The 23236-nt window shown below is 48.8% G+C and overlaps 1 protein-coding gene across 1 annotated transcript; it reads right to left on the reverse strand.

Moving 5' to 3' along the window:
- Window positions 1–7916: 7916 nt before the first annotated feature.
- LOC144178846 (facilitated trehalose transporter Tret1-like) lies at window positions 7917–22289 on the reverse strand. The gene is made up of 4 exons (XM_077706981.1): window positions 21870–22289; window positions 12275–12373; window positions 10436–10672; window positions 7917–9728 (listed from the first exon to the last, which is right to left on the reverse strand). Exons 2-4 carry the CDS (start codon window positions 12369–12371, stop codon window positions 8479–8481), a joined length of 1584 nt encoding a protein of 527 aa, XP_077563107.1. The 5' UTR covers window positions 12372–12373; window positions 21870–22289; the 3' UTR covers window positions 7917–8478.
- Window positions 22290–23236: the final 947 nt, after the last annotated feature.

Below are 23236 nucleotides of genomic sequence, written 5' to 3' on the forward strand. Positions count from 1 at the left end.
TTTCGGCCTCGCGGTAATAGAGAGCTTTAGCATGCACAGCGGGTACACTACGCTATAGCGGTGGCGGGCCCACAGACACCGCGCGGGGGCCGCCCATCTCCGGAACGAATGTCCGCATGTGCATTCGTTCAGGAACGGGCAGCAAGTCTCCGGAAAAAATGCGCGCAGGCGCAGTCGGGTTCCGGTTACCGGTGCTAGCGAAGCGTACGCTAGCCGCAAGGTTCGCACAGGTCCTTGAAAACCTTGAGAACCCTTGAATTTAGAAGTGTAAATTTCAAGGCCTGGAAAGTCCTGGAATTTTTAAAGGGTCCTTGAAAACCCTTGATTTTTCTGGAGAGAACCAATGGCCCTATCTTTTCACAAGAATTTAAAGTGTTTGTCGTGAATTTTAGGTGTTAAAAATGTAAAGAAACATTGTAACAATCAAGTTTCAGTGTATTGCGGGAAATTACGAGTTGTGGATTCTCATTATTACGAGGCAACATTGGGAGCAGCACTGCTCAATAGAATTCATATCGCGATACAATCCCGTGAAAGCCGGCTTCTGTTCTCTATCTTGCGTGTTCCATCTAGTCTGTGGAAGGCCTTTCATTGCATGTTTGTTGTGCCTCATACGCTCCATCTGCATTTGCTTTTACGTGCAAATGGTGGACGTGTACATAGTTCATCCTGCCTTGCAGCAACACTTGCCGAGTTTATTTCAGCTGATACTGTTGCTGACAAAGCAGGAGATGCAGGCAACATTAACCAAGTTTTTAAATCAAACAGCCTCAGCAAAACACCAAGAAAAAAGAAAAAACCTCTAAATATAAACTATGAAATAAAAATAAAGCTGGGGGAGCATTCATGAACCCATAGCGCCTATCTAAATGTGCATTAATGTTCTTAGGTATTAGGCAATATCAAAATTTTGCATTGTGTTGAAAAAGTTATAAATAATCCCAGATAAAACATAAGATTGGGACCTTGAAAATGTGTTTTCTGGTCCTTGAAAGTCCTTAAAAACCCGTGAATTTTTGCTTTTGAAGCCCGTACGAACCCTGTAGCCGATATATGCTAAAACTAAGTTGGGGTCCTGACGGGCATCGCACTTACGGTTGGCGTCCTCGGCCCGATCGTCGTTGCTGGTCAGCTTCCGCCGCGCCCATTTTCGCCCTCTTTATTTTTAGGCTCCACTGCACTGATGTGAGAAAGCAAGCTTGCAAAAATCATTTGTAGTGGCGCATCATCATCTGCTTGCAGCGCCACTATCCTCATCATGAACAGCTGCCTACCATCATCATCAGAGGTGCTTGCTCGGTGGCATCGGCAGTGCCACGCGGCTGAGATCGAACACGACTGCGCTCCAGGGGCGGTCGCATGTCTACGCCGCTCTCCAGTTCCGGCCGGGGCTTGCACACCAACAATAAATGTAGGAGAGCCAGCACATAACCGAGACCATGGGTCCCTTTCCTACACATTAAAAGCGGTTTCAGTTCTAAACGCAAATGCGTTGCTGGAAGTACCTATTTCCAGGGGCAATGTTTGTTGCCTTGTACCAAAATATGAAGCGCTGGAAACAAACAGGTGACCGAAGGGAGGGTGTGTGCCGAAGGGAGGAGGAGGGGAGCAGCTTTCCCCAGTCTACACACGCAAAAAAAAGGGGGGGGAGGGGGGAGTTAGCCTATAACAGCTGCGCTTTAAATATTGTGACAGGGCAATGCCACCTAACAATATCATCATCATCAGCTTACTCAGGTTCCCTGCAGGACGAAGGCTTCTCCCATTCACCTCCAACCGCTCCTGTCCTGCGCCGCTCGAGTCCACTGTTGGCCGCCGAGAGAGAGAGAGAGAGAGAAATGTTATTGTGAGAGGCTGGTAATCCTAGGCGTCGGCCAAGAGCCCTTGGGCTCTAGCAGCGTCTTCGGCCAGCTGGACGGCCCAGACTTGATCCGCTGGGTCGTGGCTGAGCAACATGGTCTCCCATTGCTCCGCCCGAGTGATTCTGCGCGCGGGTATAGCCGCCTGCGGGCAGGCCCATAGCATATGTGCTAGATCTGCCCTTTCTTTACATTTTTGGCATTTGTCCGAGTGTTGCCCTGTATAGCAGTAGCTATACATAACCGGGTTTGGATATGAGTTCGTTTGAAGTAGCCGCCATACGACGTAGTGCCTCTTGTTGAGTGATTTTTTATGTCCCTGTAGGACACGAGCTGATCCCTACCCGACCATCGGAGCGAATGGGCGAATGGGGTGTTAGGGTCGATGTCAGCTCGGTCGCTGAATCCTCGAGCAGCATCGTGCGCGCACTCGTTCCCGGCCAGGCCGGAGTGGGCAGGTGCCCATATCAGGTAGATTTTGCCGGTCCGCACATCGCGACGGAAGCCAGATGTAAGAATTGCAGACGCTTCTGGGGAGATCCGCCCTCTCGAAAAATTTATAATGGAAGATTTAGAATCGCTGATGACATATTTGATATTTGTGGAGGCCGTCATTGCCAGTGCTATGGCCGCCTCTTCTCCCACTTCCGGTTCCTTCGTGCGAATCGAGCCGGAAGCTATGGAATTTCCCTCCCGGTCGACTACCACGAACGCCATGGCGTCGCGGCCTTCGTTCCACGTATTGGCTGCGTCCACGTATGCCACGTTCTCTGATTTTTCGTACTGTTTGTGGAGGGCTTTGGCCCGCGCGTGTCTTCGCTCCAGATTGTGCACGGGATCCATGTTTTTTGGAATGGGTGGATGCCTTCTCTTATGGCTGGTTGAAGTGGGACCTTGGTTGGGGCAGTACTCGGGTAAGTGATGCCAATAGAGTCGAGGATGTGCCGTCCAGTCGCGCTGTACGTAAGTCGTTCTTGTTGCGCTGAGCGTTGAGCTTCGATGAGTTCACTTAGCGTGTTGTGTAGCCCAAGTGCCTCGAAGCGTTCAGTCGATGCGGTAAGCGGTATCCCGATAGCTTGCTTGTAAGCTCGCCTAATGAGAGCGTCGATTTTGTGTTCTTCGTCCTTTTTAATGTCTAAGAACGGAGTGACATACGTTATCCTGCTTAAAACAAAGGTTTCAACTAATCTTACTAGATTGAGTTCCTTCATGCCGTGATGGCGGTTCGCTATACGGGAGATGAGTCGGGTGATTTGAGAGACTTTCTTTTTGAGAGCGAGGATGGTTTCGGAATTGTGTCCGTTTGCCTGTATGCGAAGGCCAAGGACCCGTATGCTTGTCACTATGGGGATGCGTTGGGTTCCACCACCAGCGAAGAGATGGACTTCCGGAGGGGTCTTATCTGTGCGCCGCCCTCGACTGGTTGGTCGATATAGTAAAAGCTCCGATTTTTGCGGAGTAGTTGAGACCACGAGGACCGACGTAATCTTCGACTGCTTCGATTGCCTGTTGTAGCGTGTCCTGAATGTGGCCGTCGCTGCCTCCGGAGACCCAGAGCGTAACATCGTCTGCGTAAAGGCTATGTTGAAGGCTGCAATTCGGTTTAAAATTTTGGGAAGACCAATCATGGTGACGTTGAAGAGAAAAGGGGACAGGACAGAGCCTTGGGGCGTCCCCCTGTTCCCTAGCTTTATCGCATCGGATTCCATTCCCCCTACAGCGAGGGTAGCTGTGCGGTCTGAAAGGAAGTTTCTGATGTACTCGTAGACTCTTGTCCCGACACCGAGTTTGCTCAGGTTCGTGAGGATAGCCGAGTGCTTGACGTTGTCAAAGGCCTTTGTGAGGTCAAGACCCTAAGTTGCTCTAGTGTCAAGTGGTGAGCAGCGCGCCCCGTCTATGATGTCGTATTTGAGGCGAAGCATCACGTCTTGCGCAGAGAGGTTTGGGCGAAAGCCGATCATCGTGTGCGGAAAAAGACCGTTGTCCTCCATGTAGCTGTTGAGCCTGTTGAGTATGACGTGCTCCATTAATTTCCCTACACAAGGTGTGAGCGAAATCGGTCTGAGGTTTTCGAGCTGCAGTTTCTTGCCTGGTTTGGGAATCATAATCACCTTTGCCGTTTTCCACATGTCGGGTATTTGGCCCCGCTCCCAGCACACGTTCATATAGCGGGTGAGGGCTTCAATTGATTCCTCGTCCAGATTTCGGAGAATTTTATTTGTGATGCCATCTGGACCTGGCGACGAGCGGGTTCGTAGGGTTACGATGGCCCCTCGTACTTCGCTGACCGTGATGGGTCGATCAAGTAGATCATTTTCCTGTCCCGTGTAGCGAGGGAGGACCTCACGTGCGGAGTCTCGGAAGTATCTATCCTTAATTGTCTTGATTAGCTCGGTGTCGGAACCCTTAAAGTTGTGTAGAAGTATGTTGAGGTTGTTTCTCTGTGTGGTTTTACTATTGTCGGGAGTCGATGAGACAGCGTAGAATATTCCAGGTCTTTGACAGTCCAATTTCATATTCCATTCGATCACTCGTGCTGTGCCAATTTTGACGTGTTAGTTGACTTGTGTAATCTTCAATGTCGCGATTGAGAGTAGCGAGGCGCCGCCTCAGGTTGCGATTCAGCTTTTGTTTCCGAAGTCTCTGGTGCAAACTGCGCTGGGCCTCCCACATGTGAAAGAGCTTTGCATCGGCTTGATAAAGGCCTGCATCTACCGGTATTTCTTTAGTAGCCTGCTTGGCATCCCTGCAGAGTTGTTCTGTCCATTCTCGAATGTCAGATATCTCTTCGATGGCAGGGCTGCCCGCAACTTCAGATGAGGTACGTTCGGCGGCCCGTATTTTGCGGAAGGCGTCCCAGTCGATAAGGTGGAGTTTTTTACCGTATGGGTATTTAGTGGCCCTGGATTCGACCCCAATCACGACGATGTAGTGGTCACTGCCGAGGTTTTCTTGACTGTTGAACCAAGTGGCATCTTTGCGCGTATTTTTTGTGAAGGCGAGGTCGGGAGTAGTATCGCCACTCACGCTGTTTCCTTTGCGGGTGGGCCGTGTGGGGTCAGTGATCAAGGTGAGACCCTCTCTATGCGCATCGAGCCAGAGGTTTCGCCTATTAATCGTGTCCCGTTTATATCTCCACTCGGTGTGGTGAGCGTTGAAATCTCCGACGACTATTAGGGTGTTTCCCCTGGCCAGTTCGAGGGTTTTACGAAAAAGTTGACCGAATTTGTGGGCGTTTCGAGGAGAGCTATATATTCCTATTTCATCCCCCCACCGCGTTATTGACCTTCCCCTTCAACTAGACCCGTCTCTTGGTATCTGTCTACTCACCTACCCTTACTGTCCACCGGTTGCCGGTTCGTCTCAGTATACATGGCCAGCCCAAGTCTATTTCTTTTCCTTTATTTGAACAATGAAATCTTCTATTCTAGTTTGTTCTCTGATCCAGATTGCTCGTTTCCTGTCCCTGAGTGCACTACTCCTAACATTTTAGATACTTTTAGAGAGAGCACTCCGTATGCTCGGTATGTTCCGTGGTTACCGTGTTGTCCGGAACCCGACTGCGCCTGCGCGCGCAGGCACGGCGGGGAGGGCGCACCCCACCGTAACGAATTCGCGGGCATGGCGAGGGCCAGCCCGCGGAACTAATCCACCCTACTGGAACAAATGCGTAAGCGCCCAGACGGGTCCCGGCAACGCAGTACGCACGTAAAACACGGAGCATACGCAGTGCTAAAGCTATTACTTGTACAACGGTACATGCGATACAACGGTATACTGCGGTTCTTGAAGGCAGTCATCGTGGCCGTCGTGTTTACTTGCGTGTATGGCGGATAATGACCATAACTCCATACGCGACCTCAGGGCCGTAGCCAGAGGGGGGGTTTGGGGGTTCGAACCCTTCCGATTCTTTTTTTTTTTTAGGCGGCGCGTAAGCGAGGCTTAGAATTCCTTTCGGCAGAAATTCCCTTATAATCCCCTCAAAAAAAAAAAAAAAAATTCTGGCTACGGCCCTGCACGATCTCACTCGGTGTTTACGCGCACGTGCGTGACCATTTGGAATGGAGAAACTGAAGTAGGGATTTCGGCGTTGCACTAGTTATTCAGAAATGACTGTAAAACTATGGATATGGGCATCGTTGGTTTACTTTAATTTCTGCTTACTCACAAACGCGATCATGGCGACGGTACAAATCATGCGTACAAAATGCGTACAAAATGCGTACAAAATGCATGCGTACAAAATGCAAGTTTGGTTCAATTGCCTCGTTCGAATACCACTGACATACATTTTAATGCAAACGTCACTCAAATACGCTATATAATTAGAAAAAAAAAGAATGGCCATGCGACCCCGTAGCTCATTTCCCGCACTAGAGCTGTGCGATGGGCTTCGGCCGGCGAAATCCAACGCAAATTAATCGGGTTATAAGCTTGCAGAACGAGCTATTTGCGCTTAAATTTAAGGCTGCTGCCTCTGGAACCAGTGCACGTTTCATCAGGCGTGCGGAACGACGCTGATGAAGGAGTTCATTTAGCGTGTTTAGCTGGGCTTCTGCTTGGAGCACGTATGTATTCGAAACAGAGCCGAATTCGTTGTCCACGCTGCTAAACGAAGCCGATTTCTCGCTGTGTCAGTATCATGTCTAAACGAGGCTGCCGTCGGCGACGCCTGTAAGAGCGCCCAAGAAGCGCGCCGAACAGCTTCCCCGGGTAGCTGTTGTTCGCGTTCGAGCACTCTACCAAGACGCAGCTGTTTTTTTAAGTGCCCTAAACGTACTATTTGCTTACAGGCGTCACCATAGCAGGAAAGGCAACGAGAATCGAAAGAGAACCGAAACATCGCATGAAATCCTATCAGCCAAACAGCGCTCATCCCGTAAACGCCGAGGAGAAGCGGCGGCAGGCGGCGCAGTGATCGCGAAGCTCGAGGCGGTACAACCGTATGACGCGTTAAGCTTAGCTTACACTGCCGAACATTGTCTTCTGTGACTGTTTGTCGAGTATACCCAATGCTTCACAAGACGAGTACTATCAACTATAAGAAACATTATCCAGACACAAATCCGGTCAAAAACAAAGCCAAGGCGAACAGCGGTCCCGAGCGGTATGGTGGCGCCATCTAGGAGGACATGACAGCACATAAGGCGTTCCGCCGTTTGTTGTAACCTTAGTCCGCATACTTACGTTCGCTTCCCTGGATACGTCATCGCAGGCGTCACAAAATGCATTATTCAGCTTGAGAACCAACATTATGGTTTAAATTGTTTAATTTCTCAGTGAATAAAGCATCGTTTGGGGCCGGACAAGCACTGAGGGCACTATAAAACACCAAAGCTTTCGAATAAAAAAAAGTTGTATTTTGTCTGCATGACCCCTTAAAGGTCTTTTGAGTAAAATTGAGGTATGATATATTGCAATAACAGGTTAACACGACCTGGGAGGTTGCCCCTGCAGGCGCTTCCTTCTCAACACGGCAAAACGTTTTGCTTGAGAACTGTCACATACCATAAGTATTGCTTGGAATTCATAACAAATGGAATAATCGTTACTGTCTGCCTATACGCTATCCGAATCTTTCCGACGAAATTGGTCCGGAAATAAGTTTCAACATACCTCGCGCTTTTAGTGTTGTCATCGGTAGCGTTCGTTTTTCGTACACGCAATCCTTCGTAAATGTTAGATGAAGACAGGTAAATCTGTACTGAACTTTTTTTATGATTACTATTCTAGTACTTCTAATTGCTGGGAAAATGCCAACTTCGTCAACTATTTTGCATGTGAAACTGGAATTCATACCGTCACGTCGAAACGGTAAAGCAGGGTTTATTGTCAAATTTTCTGATATCCCTCTTGTATGACCGCGAAAATTTAGCCATCCAGTAAGCCCTGCACACAAACATGCGCACGTAGTTGACTTCACCCGCTAAATTACTTTTTTTGTGCTCGCGTTAGCAGCTGAAGATCGCAATTAGCCGCCACAAAATAGAAATAAGTACTCGTTGTTGGTCTGATGGGATGGTGAAAATACGATGTGGTTTTTTATTACGCATATCTACAACATATATGTGACCGACATTTTTGTTGGTTTTGCAACCAGGACCATTCAGATGTACATATCTCAAAGTCGTACATTTCCTCTCGGGAGTCAACATTTGAGCACACTCGTAAAAAGCGTTTCACATCGCACAGCACAGAGCACTTAGGTAAACTTTCTGACATGAAGTTTTAATTACCTTAGTGAGCGTATTACTGCCAAATGGAAAAAAAGACTGTAGGCGTAAAAACAGTGAACAGGGTTCGTATTCAGCGAGTATAATTTTGATACACAGTAGGGTACGCTCCCCTTCTGGTATCCTAAGATGTCAAATGCTTCGCAAATCCGGGCTGCGAATAATTGTGCTCTATTCCCCACCGTTGTCCCGAGAGCTGACACGTCTTCGCATACTTCCGCTTCACTTTCAAGTGCCTTCAGATAATGCGTTCGCATTCAATAATGAGAACTACAGGTACAACATTCGTGCGCAAGACTGCGCTTCTATTGACGCCATCTGCAAGGGCATGCAGTGGGCGCACAAAAATAAAACGATGTGCTCCAAAATACACGTCGCGCAATGAACTAACATTTACAGTCTTCGTACGGCAATTTGGAGGCAAAGTCTGGCATACCGCACTGTCTTAAATCATCGTCCGCCGCGTGGAGCGATACGGGCGGGTTGAAGTGACTTCCGTTGTTCGCGAATAACCGCTCGATTTCTTCGAGACTCTTCCCCTTTGTTTCCGGCACAAACAGCACAAAGAGTACAAAGGTTGCCGCCACGATGGCGCCGTAGAGCCAGTAAGTTCCTGCCGGGCCCAGAGCATGCTGAAGGTCAAAGTGCTCTTTCACCACCAGGAACCCGACGCTGAAGAGGAAGGCAGTACATACTGCAGAGGCAAAGCCCTTGGCCTTCAGCGGGATCAGTTCGCCCAGGAACACGAATGGCAGCGGACCTAAGCCTAACGAGTGGCCCACGAAGTAGACACCCACTGCCACTAGCGGAAACCAGCCATAGTTGGCTAGGAACTGCTCGCCGCCGGCCTCCTTCAGGTGGAAATAGAGGCCCAAAAGTACGAGGCCAAGCACCGTGATGATGGCGGAGATGATGAAGAGCGCCTTGCGTCCGGCTCTGTCGGCCAGCAGCGTTGCCACGAGGAACGTCAACGTGATGATGCAGCCGACGACGATGGCGCAGTTGTCGGGCGCCAAGGAGGTGCCGGCGTCCTCGAATATGTCGTGGGCGAAGAAGAGGAGCACGTTGATGGCGGCCGTTTGCTGCATGAACATTGGCAGCAGGGAGCACAAGAAGGGTCTGTAGATGCTCGGATTCCCGAGGTCAGCGAGCCTTAGTGCGGGCGCGTTGGCGGCGGTCTTCTCTAGGGAGGCCAGTTCTTTTTCGCCCTCGCTTCCCATGTAGAATTCGAGCGCCTCGGCCGCCTGTATCCTGCGGCCCTTTTGCAGAAGCCATCGGGGAGATTCCCGTACGTAGATGGAGAAGGCCGCACCCATGACGCAAGCTGGTACGAGGCAGGCGACGGCGAGCCACTTGTAAGACAGCCACTTGCCCAAGAGGTATCCCGCCAGAATGCCGACGGACATGAGGAAGTTGCAGCCCGTGTTCAGCAGGCCTCTCAGGTGGGCGGGAGATACCTCGGAGAGAAACACCGAAGTCGTCGGCGCCGCGGTGCCCATGCCTCCACCCGTCAGGAAGCGGCCGACGAACAGCAGCGTTGTGGACGGAGCGAAGATGATGCAGAGCCAACCGGACACGAACCAGGCGGCGCCCGAGATCATGGCACCGCGGCGTCCGATGAGATTGACCAGCTGACCTGAAACGATGAGAAGGCTAAATTCACTACCTGGTCTGCTGAAGACAGAATGCAAGCACGCGATTCCTGGCTTGAAAGAATAAAACGAATATTCAAGGCACTTACCGTGTACACCAGCAGCGAGTAAAAGGCGAAAAGATAGTTAGGACATGAACCTCAAACGGAAGTTTTGTGGTTTGGTTAATGGACGCGAAACAGTTTGTGGTGGCGGTGGACACGAAGGGGAGCGTTTGAACTTCCCCATCGCATGTGTACGCAGGGAAAGCGCGTTTGATGATCGCTGATGCTTACAGTTTCGGTGATCACGCTATCTCAGATGCTGTAGTCGAAAGCCTTTCAAGTACTACAGTGACATAAAATTCGCTTTTTAAACTTAGGGCTCTTAATTAAAGCATTAAAACTATCGACAACGCAGATAATCTCAGATGCTGTGTCGAAAGCCCTTCACGCACTACAGTGACACCAGCTAGGGTAAAATTCGTTTTCTACCTTAGGGCCCCTAATTAAAGCATTAAAAATTTCCACAATGAAGCTCATCGGTTACGTCAGTCATAATTAAGTAGGTGATTGGTTTTTAAACACCGCCAAAATGCCGACCCTTCGCACCAAATATGGTGCTTCAGGCAGAGAAAAGTAGGTTTGGTTAAGCAAGCTAGTCGAAGAGACCGAAACGCGAATCACCTTCTGGTAATTTAATAGGGTACTACCTGCGACGATGCCGCCAACCGCAGCGCCGGGCAAAACGAGTGAGCCGAACCAGGCGACTTCAGCCTCGGTGAAGTTGATACGCTGTCGGATGTCCGGCAGCGCGGGTGACGAGTAGGCGCACATGAGGCCAGCCGACATCATGGCCAGGTAGGCAGCTGCCACGCAGATGTAGAACCGGTGCCTAGCGCTCGACGTGCTGGCCATGTCGCTGTCAATGGAGTCAGCCTCTGCGTAAGCTTAGTATAGTTTTTTTTTTTAAACTTTACCATCCACTTTTAAAGAAAGTTGAGAGAAGTGCGAAAGCTTTTTGACATCGAAAGTGCGTCAAAAGTGCGTCAAAACCTTCGCTAAAAGTGCGTACAACTTTTATGAAAGTGCGTCCAATCGATGGACGAACCTTCTAACACCCAAATGTCAAACGAAGAACGAAATGTGACTATTTTTCTAGCACCAGGTAAACGCATCTACAAACGACATAAATGTATACTGATACGTGGTTTATGAGGTAAACGTATACTATTGTACTCCTCCTTCATGATCGATTCGTGTATTGCGTTCTCTAGAACCGTTCCTTTTTCACGATTTTCCAGCAACCGTTTTGACACGATGGAAGCCCAGTAGTTTGAAGCACGCGCCTTGTGTACAGAGATCTAAACTGAGGATCCCGCCTACTTACCAGCTCGATCTCGCTGTTTTCTCCTATATAAAGTTTTCTCCTCCTGCTCCTCCTTTTCAGAGCTTTTCGCTCGACCAACCGGTCTATGAGGAAATGCATTAGTTTTCTGACCGGGCGCCATAGGACCCACTAAGAAAGCCTCTAAAATATGAACTGAACCCTCTGTGAAGTACAACAAAGCCCTGTTGGAAGCATTGCACAAGTGTTCAGCGAGGAAGTAAGGATGTCCTTTTTGTAGGTCAGTGGTGTTTCGTGCCTCTACTGAATTACAGGAGAATCGGAACCCGCTGCCTACACGGCACTGAGAAACACACGTATACTCACACATCAAAATCAGGTATAGTCCAGTAATACTTCCGGTTTTTGCACGGAACATGAGCGGGTAATTGGCGGACTCTTTCGACAAGGAAAGGTAGGCTAAGTAATAGTTTCGAGATCCTCTCACTATAGGTAAGGCATGCTTGACCAGCGAAGGTGGCATTCGGATTTGCTTTCCCTGTGATTAGGGCCTTCCATTGATCGGTGAGGAGGTACTATACCATTCCTTATAAGAAGCAGTGCTGGGCCGCTCCCGTTCTTGAGTATGAGAAGACGGGGATGACCTTTGGAGGCCCAGGTTTTTGCCCGCGCCAACAGACACTGCTGATACCAGTGCGCGGGCTGTCCGCTGTTGAAGCAGCAACAGAGGACAATACAATCTATTGAAAGGCAATACAATCACAATCGCGTCACTGGTGGTGATGAGCAAGGAGGCTAGAGCTTTTCCCTCCCAATTCCCTGTGAGCTTTTTCCGTAGGTTTCTTTCCTGTGAGGGCTCGCCCCCCCCCCCCCCCCCTCTTCCCCTTCCTCACGTACGTTTCAACATTCTGTGACCTGTACGATTTGTACGAAGCAGGTCTATCCATGGTTGCTTATGGGAGCTGCATATCGCATTTGTGCCGTTCTTGACACTTCACGACCATTTAGCCTGTATTGCTTATTTATCTGTCCCATAATTCTCGCTAACGCGCAGAAGGATTACAGCACTCGTTCGCAATCATAAAATCCCGTCGTCTTCATAACTGGCTGCTTTAAAAAAAATCCGTCTGTACGCAATTATTCATTGCCTTGTTGTATAGCTTTGCAATGGCTATAGCTATTCGTAGTAAGATTTGCCTCGTACCTTTACGAATACCCGGTGAGTAGCCCGCGCTGCTCGAAGTTGGTGAATACGAGGTTGAGCCCGAAAAAAGAGGTCGATGTGACGCTCTCTGCACCATTCCTGCATGTGATGAGGACTCTGTGAGTGCAAAACTCCCCGAAAGAATCTTATTCAGCAAACTGTAGAGACCGTGTACGGGCGTGCTATCAAAGCGTGACTTGGGTGCGACGCGTTCAATGCTCCCTGGAAAGACGTCGGATATAGATTACTTGCGATGGAGCACATTGTTCGCGTGGAGGCATGCACGGCAGGCAACGAAATATCTAGGGGGTATTATTCGCGTTGGGACGGTTGCGGATCGCGGAAAGCACTTCTCGAGAGCTGCCTTCTGTTGCGCAGGGTGCGTTTACAGATAATATTTGTTACGCTGAGAAGCGCGCACTCGAAAAAGATAGAGGCGCAAAAAAGAAAGACGCGGAGGAAAGAAAGAACAAGCACAAGAGACAGGGCGTTTTGTCTGTCGTGACTGTTTCTTCTTTCGTCTACGGTTTTTTCCTCTCACGCATTTATTTTTTCAATTATGTCTAACCAATTTGCTCATGGTAAGCTTTTGGTAAGTGCACAATTCGTAATGGAGAGTACACAGAGGGCAGGGCACACAGTTATTTAATTCCCCTGTGGTTCTGTGATGTCGGATCGCGAATTAAAATACTAAAGAAATCAATGAATGTTGGCTGAGAAATTATGAGCCATTCCACTCCATGTAGGTTGATGACCACCGAAGCTGAGGTGACACAATTTTAAACACGATAGTCTTTCTTGGGCTATTCAAACGCATACATTTGGGTCTGTCTGTCTGTCTGTCTGTCTGCCTGTGACTCTATTCAGCTACCCGGCCAAAGTGAAACTGAACCTGCGCAATAGTCTTATATACCCACAGCGAAATCTAAACGTCTAAGTTCAGTGGCAATCTTCATAGTTGTCAACATTGTTGAACAAGAACAAAACCTTACGCAAATTTGAGGCAGAAAATCAATACGCAAGTGGTATTCGCAGTTTTCCTTTATTAGAAATTCACGGATGCTTGGTTTTTGCGGTATCAAATGAAATACTACATCAACTGCAGAAGATCGTCGCCTGCTGTTGCCCGCGCCACTACAGCTCCAGGCGGAATTTTAAGAACTCAAACGGCAACAGTAACGAAAGGTTCCACTAGCTAGGTTCCACGTTCCGCTTGGAATGCACGTGGTTTTGTAATTATTAAAATAGGGTGCTTCCACGCGTGTTTGCGCCGTACGGCAGCGCTGGTATCGAGACACCCGGTCTGGAGCAGTAGAACGCGGTAAATTCAAATAGACTTGAGCAAACATCTAGCGTGTTATCTTGGGAGGATCGAGACGGGAGAGGAACAGCATGAGCGGTGAGGGGGAAACTGAAGAGAGGCGTTTACATGGCAGGGGCGCCAGTCGGCTATCGTCTTTCGTCGACATTTGCAACGAAAGGAGCAGATACGTTGCCATTTTTTTAACACAGATTCGAACTCATTTATCGTGCTGATTGGTGATCCTCGGGACGAAGGGTGGCGATGTTCCCGCCGCCACGGGAGGGCGGAAGGAAAGGAACCTTGGTACGCAAGCCACAAAGAGACGGCGGTGGGAGCGGGAAAAAGGCGAGGGATGGGGCAAAAGATAGTGGCGTGCATTCCCAACAAGAATGAGGGATGGACGGGTAGGAAGAACAGGTTGGACAAGAAGGATGGCCAGGATGCTGCTAAATGCGGTGAAGAGTGTGATGGGAGCGGAGGGAAGAAGTTTGAGCCTGTCGAATGAGGCACACCTCCTCACGAGTTATAGTGCGAGTGACTGGGAGCGCCACGTGCACTCGCGATGAGCCTTACTTACCACTCACCACTCGGGAGTGGGAAACCACCTCTCACCACTCACGAGTGTGAGAGCCACTCAGCACTCGTGAGGGGCGAGTGGTGCTTGTGAGTGGTACAGTCCACTCGTGAGTGGTACCGGCTGACGCTTATCACGGCTCATTGATGTCACTGAAGCTTGTCACATTCTATACGTTTGTAACAAAGAACGTTGCTACTCAGCAAAATATTTAAAAGAATGCTAGTGCAAATCTGGGAGAAAAGTAAACAAAAAAATTTTGTAGAATTCAAATTTGGCGCCCTTCGAAGGCCGCCTCATAGTCTCTACAATGGCAGAAAGAGGGCGCCAGGAGTCCGCTAGAAGTAGGAGTTCCTGTATAAACATCCCCCTCGCGAGGGGCACGATCAAATGCAGAGCATTTCCGGGGGCGCACGACGTCAAGTAGTTTGCGTTACGTGAATGTTGTTGCACTTGTGGCAACTGCTAACGAGAGAGCGCTCGTCAGCAGTAATTTGAATGAGTCAACGATATAAGGCGCGTCCGTAGCGTCCCATTCTGTGTCGACTCTGTGGCGCAGTGGGTAGAGTACCATGTACATTGCGTTCCGCCCGCAGGGTCGAGGGATCGAAACCTAGCGCCGGATAGTATTTTCTTTTATATGGTGTAGGGGGAGGGGTGCGGACAGCGACGGTGCGGACTATGACGGGACAACGCGGGTGACATCGTGAGTTACTGAAATGCTCTGCATTTAATAAAGAGGGTCGAGGAACGATCCTTAAAGGGAAGGTGAAGCGGCTTTACAATTAAAAGAAAAGTTGACTAGCAGCAAGTACACATTGAATAGTTCATGTGTACGAAATATTTTCGCAATACAGTCGAACACGGATATATCGAACTCGAAGGGGATCGCGAATTAGTTCGATATATGAAAAATTCGATGTAAAAAAATATGGGCTCTGAGACCTCACCTATGGCGGACGATCCCTTACCGATCGTCGCATTCAAGAATGACAACTAATTCCGCACTCACGACGCAACAGGACGCTTTATTTCCGTAAAAAAAATCGCTGATCTTGGCCTGCTTCTTCGTCCAGGAAATGAAATTAAAGACGCTGGTCTCGATCTTCTCGAGGCTGCACAACTATAAAATTCCAGCAGTACGCTGGGCCTTCGCACACCATGCACAACACGCACGCAAAAGAACAGCGCGCACGTACCACAATAACTTTGAAGGTAACAATTACAATTCCAAGACTCTCTGAACGGACTCCAACAAAGCGCTCGCGATGGTCATCTCCGAGAGAAGCAGTGATCTCCGAAAGGTTCGGGACAACTCGCCAAACAGCACTAACAGCAGCAAAATGCAAAAGAAGGAGGAGGCCGCCAGCGCCTTCGTTCCCTCTTCTCTTTCCCGAGACGACATCGGGGGAAGGCAGACCCAGAGAGAGAGAGAAAAAAAAACTCTTTTTCGGCAAGCCGAGGAACGTACGCAGCCGAAAAAAAAAGGACGTGCCGAGTCGGGGCATCCCTACCTCGCACTGTCATATTTTCCGAGCGTTCGGACTTGTGTGCCTAGAGAGATTTAACATACCGGGCTCCGTCCGCTAACGGTACGGCGGCCGGTAGCGGGGCCGACTGGGCAAGCGCAAATTCGTTCCGGTAGAGGAATTAGTTCCGCGAGCGAGTCTTCGCCATGCCCGCACATTCCTCCACATCCTCCTCAACCTCAATCGGGGGTGCAGCGACCGCCGAAGAGCACCTTCCAGCTCGCGCGGCGTTCGATATACCCAATGTCGGGAAAAATACGGTTCGATATAAACGTACGAATTCCTATACTTTTACACAGAATTTTCAAGGGGATAATTTATGAGTTCGATATAGACAATAATTCGATATACCCGTGTTCGATATATCCGTGTTCGACTGTACATGCAATAGAAGCGGCGCAATGAGCAAACAAACGTGGCCCGATGCCCCGCCCCCATCTCGCCACGTGATGCCGGAAGACCGAAGAGCGCGGGCGAAAACCGGCTGAAAAACGTCATACCTGGACTTCCGGCCGGATCGGCCGCCTCGGCCATGCTCTTTTCGCCGTGTTTCCTTGTGAATGATACTTGTTGTTCTTATGGTTGATAGCACTAATTTGTACAATTTTCGTGTTCAAAAAGTAAGCACGAACGCCAAACGAGGCATACGCTATCATGCCGTATTCCTAAGCAGAGTAATGCCAGGCCGGGATGCTTGATAACATACGGAATCGACAGCCGAGGTGGCTGTGCTTGATGACAGAGAATATACTACACTACGTTAAATACTTTGTAAACCGCTCCAATGCGGTTTTTTTTTTTTTTATGCGACGGACGTGAATGTTCACATTAGATTCTAGATTTAGGAAGGATGTGGAATACTGCTGTACTTTGGCCGGGGATGTTTCGTTCCATTCCAGAAACCAAGTCATATTTGTTTAGGAAATACTTGTTTCGTTAAACGCGTCGGTTTTCTTTCCCTATGTGCTCAGGAAAGTGTTCAAAAAAACAATTTTTTGGCGAAACTAACACACAGGGCCAATCCTGATAGAAGTTCTCTCCCGGCTAAGAGGAAACAGTATTCCTACAAAGTAAAAGAACCAAGACAACCAGATTACTTATTTTGCAAGTATACATGTCACGATAAGGTGATGTTTGTCTAGAATTAAAAAAAAAAAACACCACTCCGAACCACCACCATGCCATAATTTGTGTTGACTGCGGGGGCCTAATTTTTTGCCCAAGATTCCGTGTGGCTGCACATTATAACCTGGCAAGCACTTGTTGTCACTGAACCTCAAGTGTGCTCCAGGGATAGTCGGTGATATATATATAATGATGATACTAAAAAAATTAGGAGCGAAGAGTAAATATACGGCCTCTGTCCGACTAGCGCGGTAAATGCTTAAATCTATAAATGCTGAAACAGGTCAACGATTCATTATCACAAACGTTTGGTGATTGTTACCTAAAGTAACGTAACTACAACGTAACTGCCTTGTCCGACTGGTCTGTTAATTATAACGAGGTGGCCGTAATATTGTAGCAGAATGCGCAATGCACAAGCGAAAATCAAGCCCTACTACAGCCAATAATGCTGAGCAGGCACTAGTATGCTGCAGTGTTTTCAGAATAAATGCATGTGAAGCAGTAAGACGCCACTCATCGAAGTGCAGCTAGCAATCGCGGAGGCGCCGTAGCGCCGCTGCCGAAATGGCGCGCGCGTGTGGGTCTGTGTACAGGGATGAGTAACGGGGCTGGGGTGGGCGACAACGAACAAAGGAAATGCGGAAGCAGAGTCTGCTTGTTGGTTTATGCGTGTACCGGCAAGATGTGTCTCGCATATATGTTTACAGCGCATGAACGCTATTTTTTCGCGCAGTGCACGTACGTGCTTTTCGCTGGTAGATTGTTTATAAAACGCCCATTAATCTTCGGCATAAATGGTTTTGTGTATAATACGAAACAGTTAAGACAGTACCTAATATTAAGGTATAAAATCCCCCTATGCTGGTTGCCTAATTCAAAAATATTTTGATGCAACCCACTAGTCGACGTCACAGTCACTGCTTTGGGGTTCTCTGTCGTGTAAAGCAAATTTAAGCTCCAAGATAATTGAACCAACAGCACGGGAAATTATAAAACAAACTTCCAGTCATGTGCGAAAATTAGACTGCAAGCTAAATTGCCGCAAAGGCAACCGTGCGATCGTTCGCAATGCTTCCGACAACCCGCGCGGCCGAAGGGTGTCCTCCTTTGACGTCATGACGGGCGCAACCAATCAGGGGCGTCAAAAGACGAAAAGCGTGCGTCTTTCAAACGGGGCCGCGCTTTTTGCAAGATAAATGCCACTTGGACTCATGTGCGATAAATTTCAATGTGATATTCGGAATCAGCGCGCAAGAAACTATATAACTGTTAATCTAACTCAAATTTTTTGGAAAGCGCTTCAGCTTCCCTTTAATGAATGTCTACTGAAGAAATCGTTTCAAAAAATATGCGCACTAATACTTATGCGCAAAAGAACAATAATAAGAACACAGGACAGTCTTTAGAAATACACCATCTTTCCGCGAGGGGAACCATGGGATGCGACGCATCGGGGGTCGCCGTTGCGTTTCCGTTATGTTAGCGATGCCAGCGTGTGGATTGGTGGTGTTGTGTATCCTATTTATGCAGCATGTTCACCCCCGATGCGTCGCATCTACCCCATGGTTCCCCTCGCGGGAAGATGGTGTAAATTTTTAACCGAGCACAAGCTGCGCGCTAACGCACAGCTGGCACGGCGACGGGAGCAAGCGCAGCCGAGCGCAAGCTGCGCGCAAGCTGCGCGCTGACAGCGCTGACGCACAGATGGCGCTGCGGTGAGAGCGGCGGAGCGCGCAGCTGCCGCGGCGAGGAGAATGGGGGAGGGATGCGGACGACGCCGCGACAACGACGCGGGACAAGGCGAGTTAAAGAGATGCGTTGCATCTAAAAAATGTTCTTCGATATATTAAAGAAAAATAAATAAAACAGGATTGATGAACCACTAATATATACATAATTACAGGAGAAATCGCTTCAAGATGTTGAGTCCAGCTATGATTATGCGTAATAAAAACAAAAATATGAACATCGACTAACCTGTAATTGATTTCAACTGTTCTCTGTCTCTCTCTCCCTTTTCTTTTTTCAGTCAATCATTGGGACGCCAGAATCTTTGTACCAAAATCGTCGTGCAGTTCCGTGTAAAAATAACCCAATAAAAACGTGCTACTCTATTCCTTGCGTTCCGTAGATTTTGGGTGTTTGCTTTATTCAGCGATTCGACATCACAGTTTTTATTTTATAAATTGTTGGAACTAGTAGCCATTTTTTTTACAGCGAAGCTGCGTATCGTCCGTTCGTATGCAATCATGCTTGTCGTGGTCCTTCAGCAGGGTTGTTCAGCAGAACACGCATTTCGACAAAGCGAAATTTCGTCAAATCTCGACACTTAGGCGTTCTCGTTCCTTTCCGGCATCAGAAAACGGTCTCAGCGGCCGGGATCAAATCAACGTCCTCGAGATCAGCAACACAACGCCTTAGCCACTGAGCTACATCTGCGTGTTGACCACCAAAACCATTAACACAGTTCAGTTACAATTACAATTATTGGTCAGCCGCAGAAGCTGTTTAGCGCGGATTCTTGATCGGTAACCATCGTGCACGGCGGCTTTCACCGCCATGCAGAGACGCCGTTTTTGTTTGTTTCCTCCTTCATGGCATTTAGGATGTTCCCCAACGCGGGCCAAGAGCGGTCCATTTGTTATTCGTCCCGCCGAGAAGATGGTTGCCGTGGTCGGTAATTGTAATGACTTGCAATGCCTGCAATGCTATTAAGATGCAAGCGCTGGCTAGCTGCCTGCGACAACGCCGGCGATGCCATGACGAGGGGAAGTTGCCGTTGCGTTTTCTGGCCGGCGCCGCTGGTGCGCCGCCCGCCGTGCAAAAACGCCTCGTCACGTCTGTTCAGACAGCCGGTCGCCCTCGTTCGCAGTCTATGCTTCAGCTGCAGGCTGCAGCGCCTCTGGAATGCTCGTAGACTCATTGTTCCCGTGCTTGGGTTTCGGGCCGTTTTATGTAGTGGCCTGCGTGGAAGCATCAGGTAAATTGCTGGGAACATGTTTCTCGAAGTGTGCGAGTTGTGCGGATATGTGCTGCAGTGACAGGCCGTTTTCTGTGGACTAAATGACGACTGATATCCGTCGGCGGCACTGCGCAGTTTCCGTCGGTAGAATGCCTCGATGCACGCGCTCTTTGCGGGGCGCGGCGGTAGCATAGAGGCTAGGGTGCCTCGATGCCAACGCCGCCGTACAGGGAGGGGACACCCTTTGAATGGTCCCCTGCCGTCGCAATTAGGTCAAAGGGCTCAACGCGTTGTTCTTTTCGTTTCCCGCAAGACCCAGCAACGCAAAACAGATAGATGATTAAAACCTCGCCGGTAAACCGCGTTGCGGCGATAATTTAGCGCGGTTCTGATACAATGACGCTGCGGCGGCGAGCGAGCAACCCAAAATGGCGGCGTCAGCGTATACGTGTCTCCACATGGTACGGCGGATGCGTGAATCGAGGCACTTCATCCGTTGGTATTTGGTACCCTCTGAAATGCGGTGAAAAGAACTTTCCTGGTGTTTGGAGCCTCCAAAAGGTGACAACTGGAGGTCTACCATTTTCAAACCAAATATTGGTGGGAAAGTTGGCCACAACAAACGTTTTCCGCGTGCGGGGCTGCAGTGCGTGTAAGGTCTGGTTTTGCGTCAGTCACAGTGGGGATTGATGAGACTGCAGGTGACGATCAACGTAGAGGACATGCTCCTGAGACTTATTTGTTGACTAATGGGGATGACAATACGAGGAGTTCCCTGCGCAAGTTTTGTGCCGCCGGCCAGCTCGAAGGATGGATCAGCATGGAACCAAGATTGCAGGTAAGCTTATTATTTAAACCATCATTTTCTCCCTAATGGATTCAGTGTATAATCCGCTCATGTAAAATTACTAATAGCCACAATCGCTGCGGCAAACGGATTAGGGAAAGAGCAAGACATTCCTGGCTGCACTTTTTGCCGCGCTTCGTGTTCCGTGACTGCGTTTGTGAATTCCCCTAACATATATCAGCAAATAGCAGGGTCAACACGTCGGAGGTTTTTGCAACGGTATTTGAGTACTCTGTATTTTTTTCGATTGGAAAACCGGTTTGTACGGTCGAAAATGGCTGCCACAAATTTTTGCTGAAACTTCTACATATAGAGATAGATATATGAAACATATATACCTCGAGAACTGCTAGCGATAACGCCTGTTGCGCCGAGACATGGCTAGTTGAGCTTTGAGTGCAGCGTCATTGTGCCGAGTGAATTGTTTTCCGAGCGGTGCGCAGAAGCTTTGTCAGTCATGTCCAGACACCCGGTTTTTGCATGCCTTCGTTTTCAGGCTGCTCCTTTCTTTGCAGTGCCGCTTCGCGAATGCGAGCGCTCCTTCAAGATGACGTTTAAAGACGGTAGTCTTCCTTGGGTTACTTAACCACTTTCGCTCTGTCTGTCTGTCTGTCTGTCTGTCTGTGCGAGTGGTTTGTGCGAGTGCTGCGGGCGAGTCATGAGCATGAGCACGAGTGAGGGCTTGAGGAAAAATCTCGGGCCACCTGCACTAACGTGAAAACTGGGGAAGGGCGTGACATCCAGTGTATAAGTGTATTCTTGGCGCCTTGGTGTTTTTGCAACGGAGATGAAACCGTTCGGGGGTAGAGGTATACAGCGTTGCTGTAAAAATATATTGTCTCTGAAGCACGAAGCTCTCTAGCGCGAGGCGTAAACGAATGTCCCGGTGTTTTAGTAGCGTGACTACATGAGACGACGATTACGACGACGACAACGACAGTAGACGCCAACAGCCCCAGCCCCTATACAACATATCTTTTTAGTGAGCGTGAGTATATAGTGTCCAAGTTTGATTAGGTATGAGTATATTCGTATTCTTGACACCGTAATCTGTCTATAAAGGAAGTTATTGCCCTTCGGGGTTGTTAAGACGTTAAAGGGTAATCCGTGGCCCTATTCGCGACTTTGCGCGGGCACCGCCGTATCAAGATGGCGCCAAAGAGACTGTATTGGCTACGTACCCCACCACGAAGACGTTAGGCAAAGCAACGGCCTTACTAAACGCTACTAAATTTAAAAAAGTCGTTCTTACCAATGATCGCAGTCCAATTTCATGGAAACATCGTTGCCCACGTAGTCTTCTTAGGATACCCTGTAGCTACGTCTTGGAATGTTGGCTAAAAGTTTGAATGATTTAACGATCAACGCGGGGGCCAAACGACTGTACATAACTTAGGCAACGCCGTCGATTTCTAGGAATTAAATCGAGACTCTGATCATGCTTTGCCAAGCCACAAATGGAATGACAAGGGTGACGGCGTACCGCAAAGGTTCGAATATTGTGTGCAAGAAAATAGCTGGTAGATTAAACATAAGGGACTGGCAAAGTTTAAGGGTTACAGGCCTACCATAAATGCGAGGCACGCTAAGTATGCTGTGACGCCAGTGAGAACAATGGAACGTTTGGAGTTTGTGTTTGCGAAATTCGGTTTTGCGACAAAGAACATAACAGACAAGCGACCAGCTGCTCGCTCCTCGCTTGATTCCCGCTGTTAATCCCTTGTAGCGCCCCGACGGTTCCGCTCAGTTGGCGCTACGTTCTATACCACTGACAGCGGAGCTGTTGTTGGTCTCTAGACTACGATCTTTCGTGTTCGACAACAATTAGCGTCTCTTCTATACCTTTGGTGGAGGCCAAAGGGATGTTGTTCATCACAGTTTCGCTGTACCATGGTGGTAAGGCATCATTATGCACAACTTGAGGCTTAAAATACATTTGACAATGTTTAAACCCGTTTTAATATCTTTGTTCGTGCTTGCGTGGACCCTTATAGAACGTATTTAAAATATAAAATGCATTGATTAGTACTGGCTAACGAAGGTAGGCCTTAAAAACTCCGAAGTAGAGATTTGAGCGGTTGAAAAAATAAACAACAACAAGAAACTGTGGTTGATTCCTCTGTCATAGGAATCGGTAAAACACGAAAATGAAATGTGCAGCGAAATCCGCAGCTGATCATGATTTGCGGGTCGGCGGCTCCCTTGTGGGTGTGCTTGGCGAGCGACGTCCTGCTGGCAGGTCTCATGGGCAAAGGAGTACTAGCGTCATTTCCGTCAAGGATATGACGTCAGTGAAATATTGGTGTATCCCGACATAAAACACTGTCATTTTAAAATACAAAACCCTAAAACGAACAACCCTAAGTAACCTCGGCTGGGCTAGAGCGGCAGCAACGCGCGCACGCCGCCGCTCTAGCCCGGCCGTGGTATAACATACTCTTTAGTACTAAAGGTTGCTTCCCCGCAAGAAGACCCCGCGTGCAGAGGTGTGCCCCCTTTGCAGGCTGCTTGCTTTGTTGTACCGGCGTCATTTCCGCGACGGATATGACGTAATGAACTCTTTGTGTATCCCAGAATAAAACACTTTCGTGTTAAAAAGCAATAAAAACAGGGTTTTTA

This window comes from Haemaphysalis longicornis, unplaced genomic scaffold (assembly GCF_048455015.1).
Source record: "Haemaphysalis longicornis isolate Haplotype H1 unplaced genomic scaffold, Haemaphysalis longicornis Haplotype H1 scaffold_4, whole genome shotgun sequence".
Lineage (NCBI taxonomy): Eukaryota > Metazoa > Arthropoda > Arachnida > Ixodida > Ixodidae > Haemaphysalis > Haemaphysalis longicornis.

Bases quoted from the DNA above. Each gene is read 5' to 3' on its own strand.
- LOC144178846 (XM_077706981.1), bottom strand. From the start codon at position 12,371: ATGGTGCAGAGAGCGTCACATCGACCTCTTTTTTCGGGCTCAACCTCG. The intron at 10,673-12,274 runs GTACGAGGCAAA...AACTATACTAAG, and splicing joins CTCACCGGGTATTCGTAAAG to CTTACGCAGAGGCTGACTCC. The intron at 9,729-10,435 runs GTAGTACCCTAT...TCATCGTTTCAG, and splicing joins GGTTGGCGGCATCGTCGCAG to GTCAGCTGGTCAATCTCATC.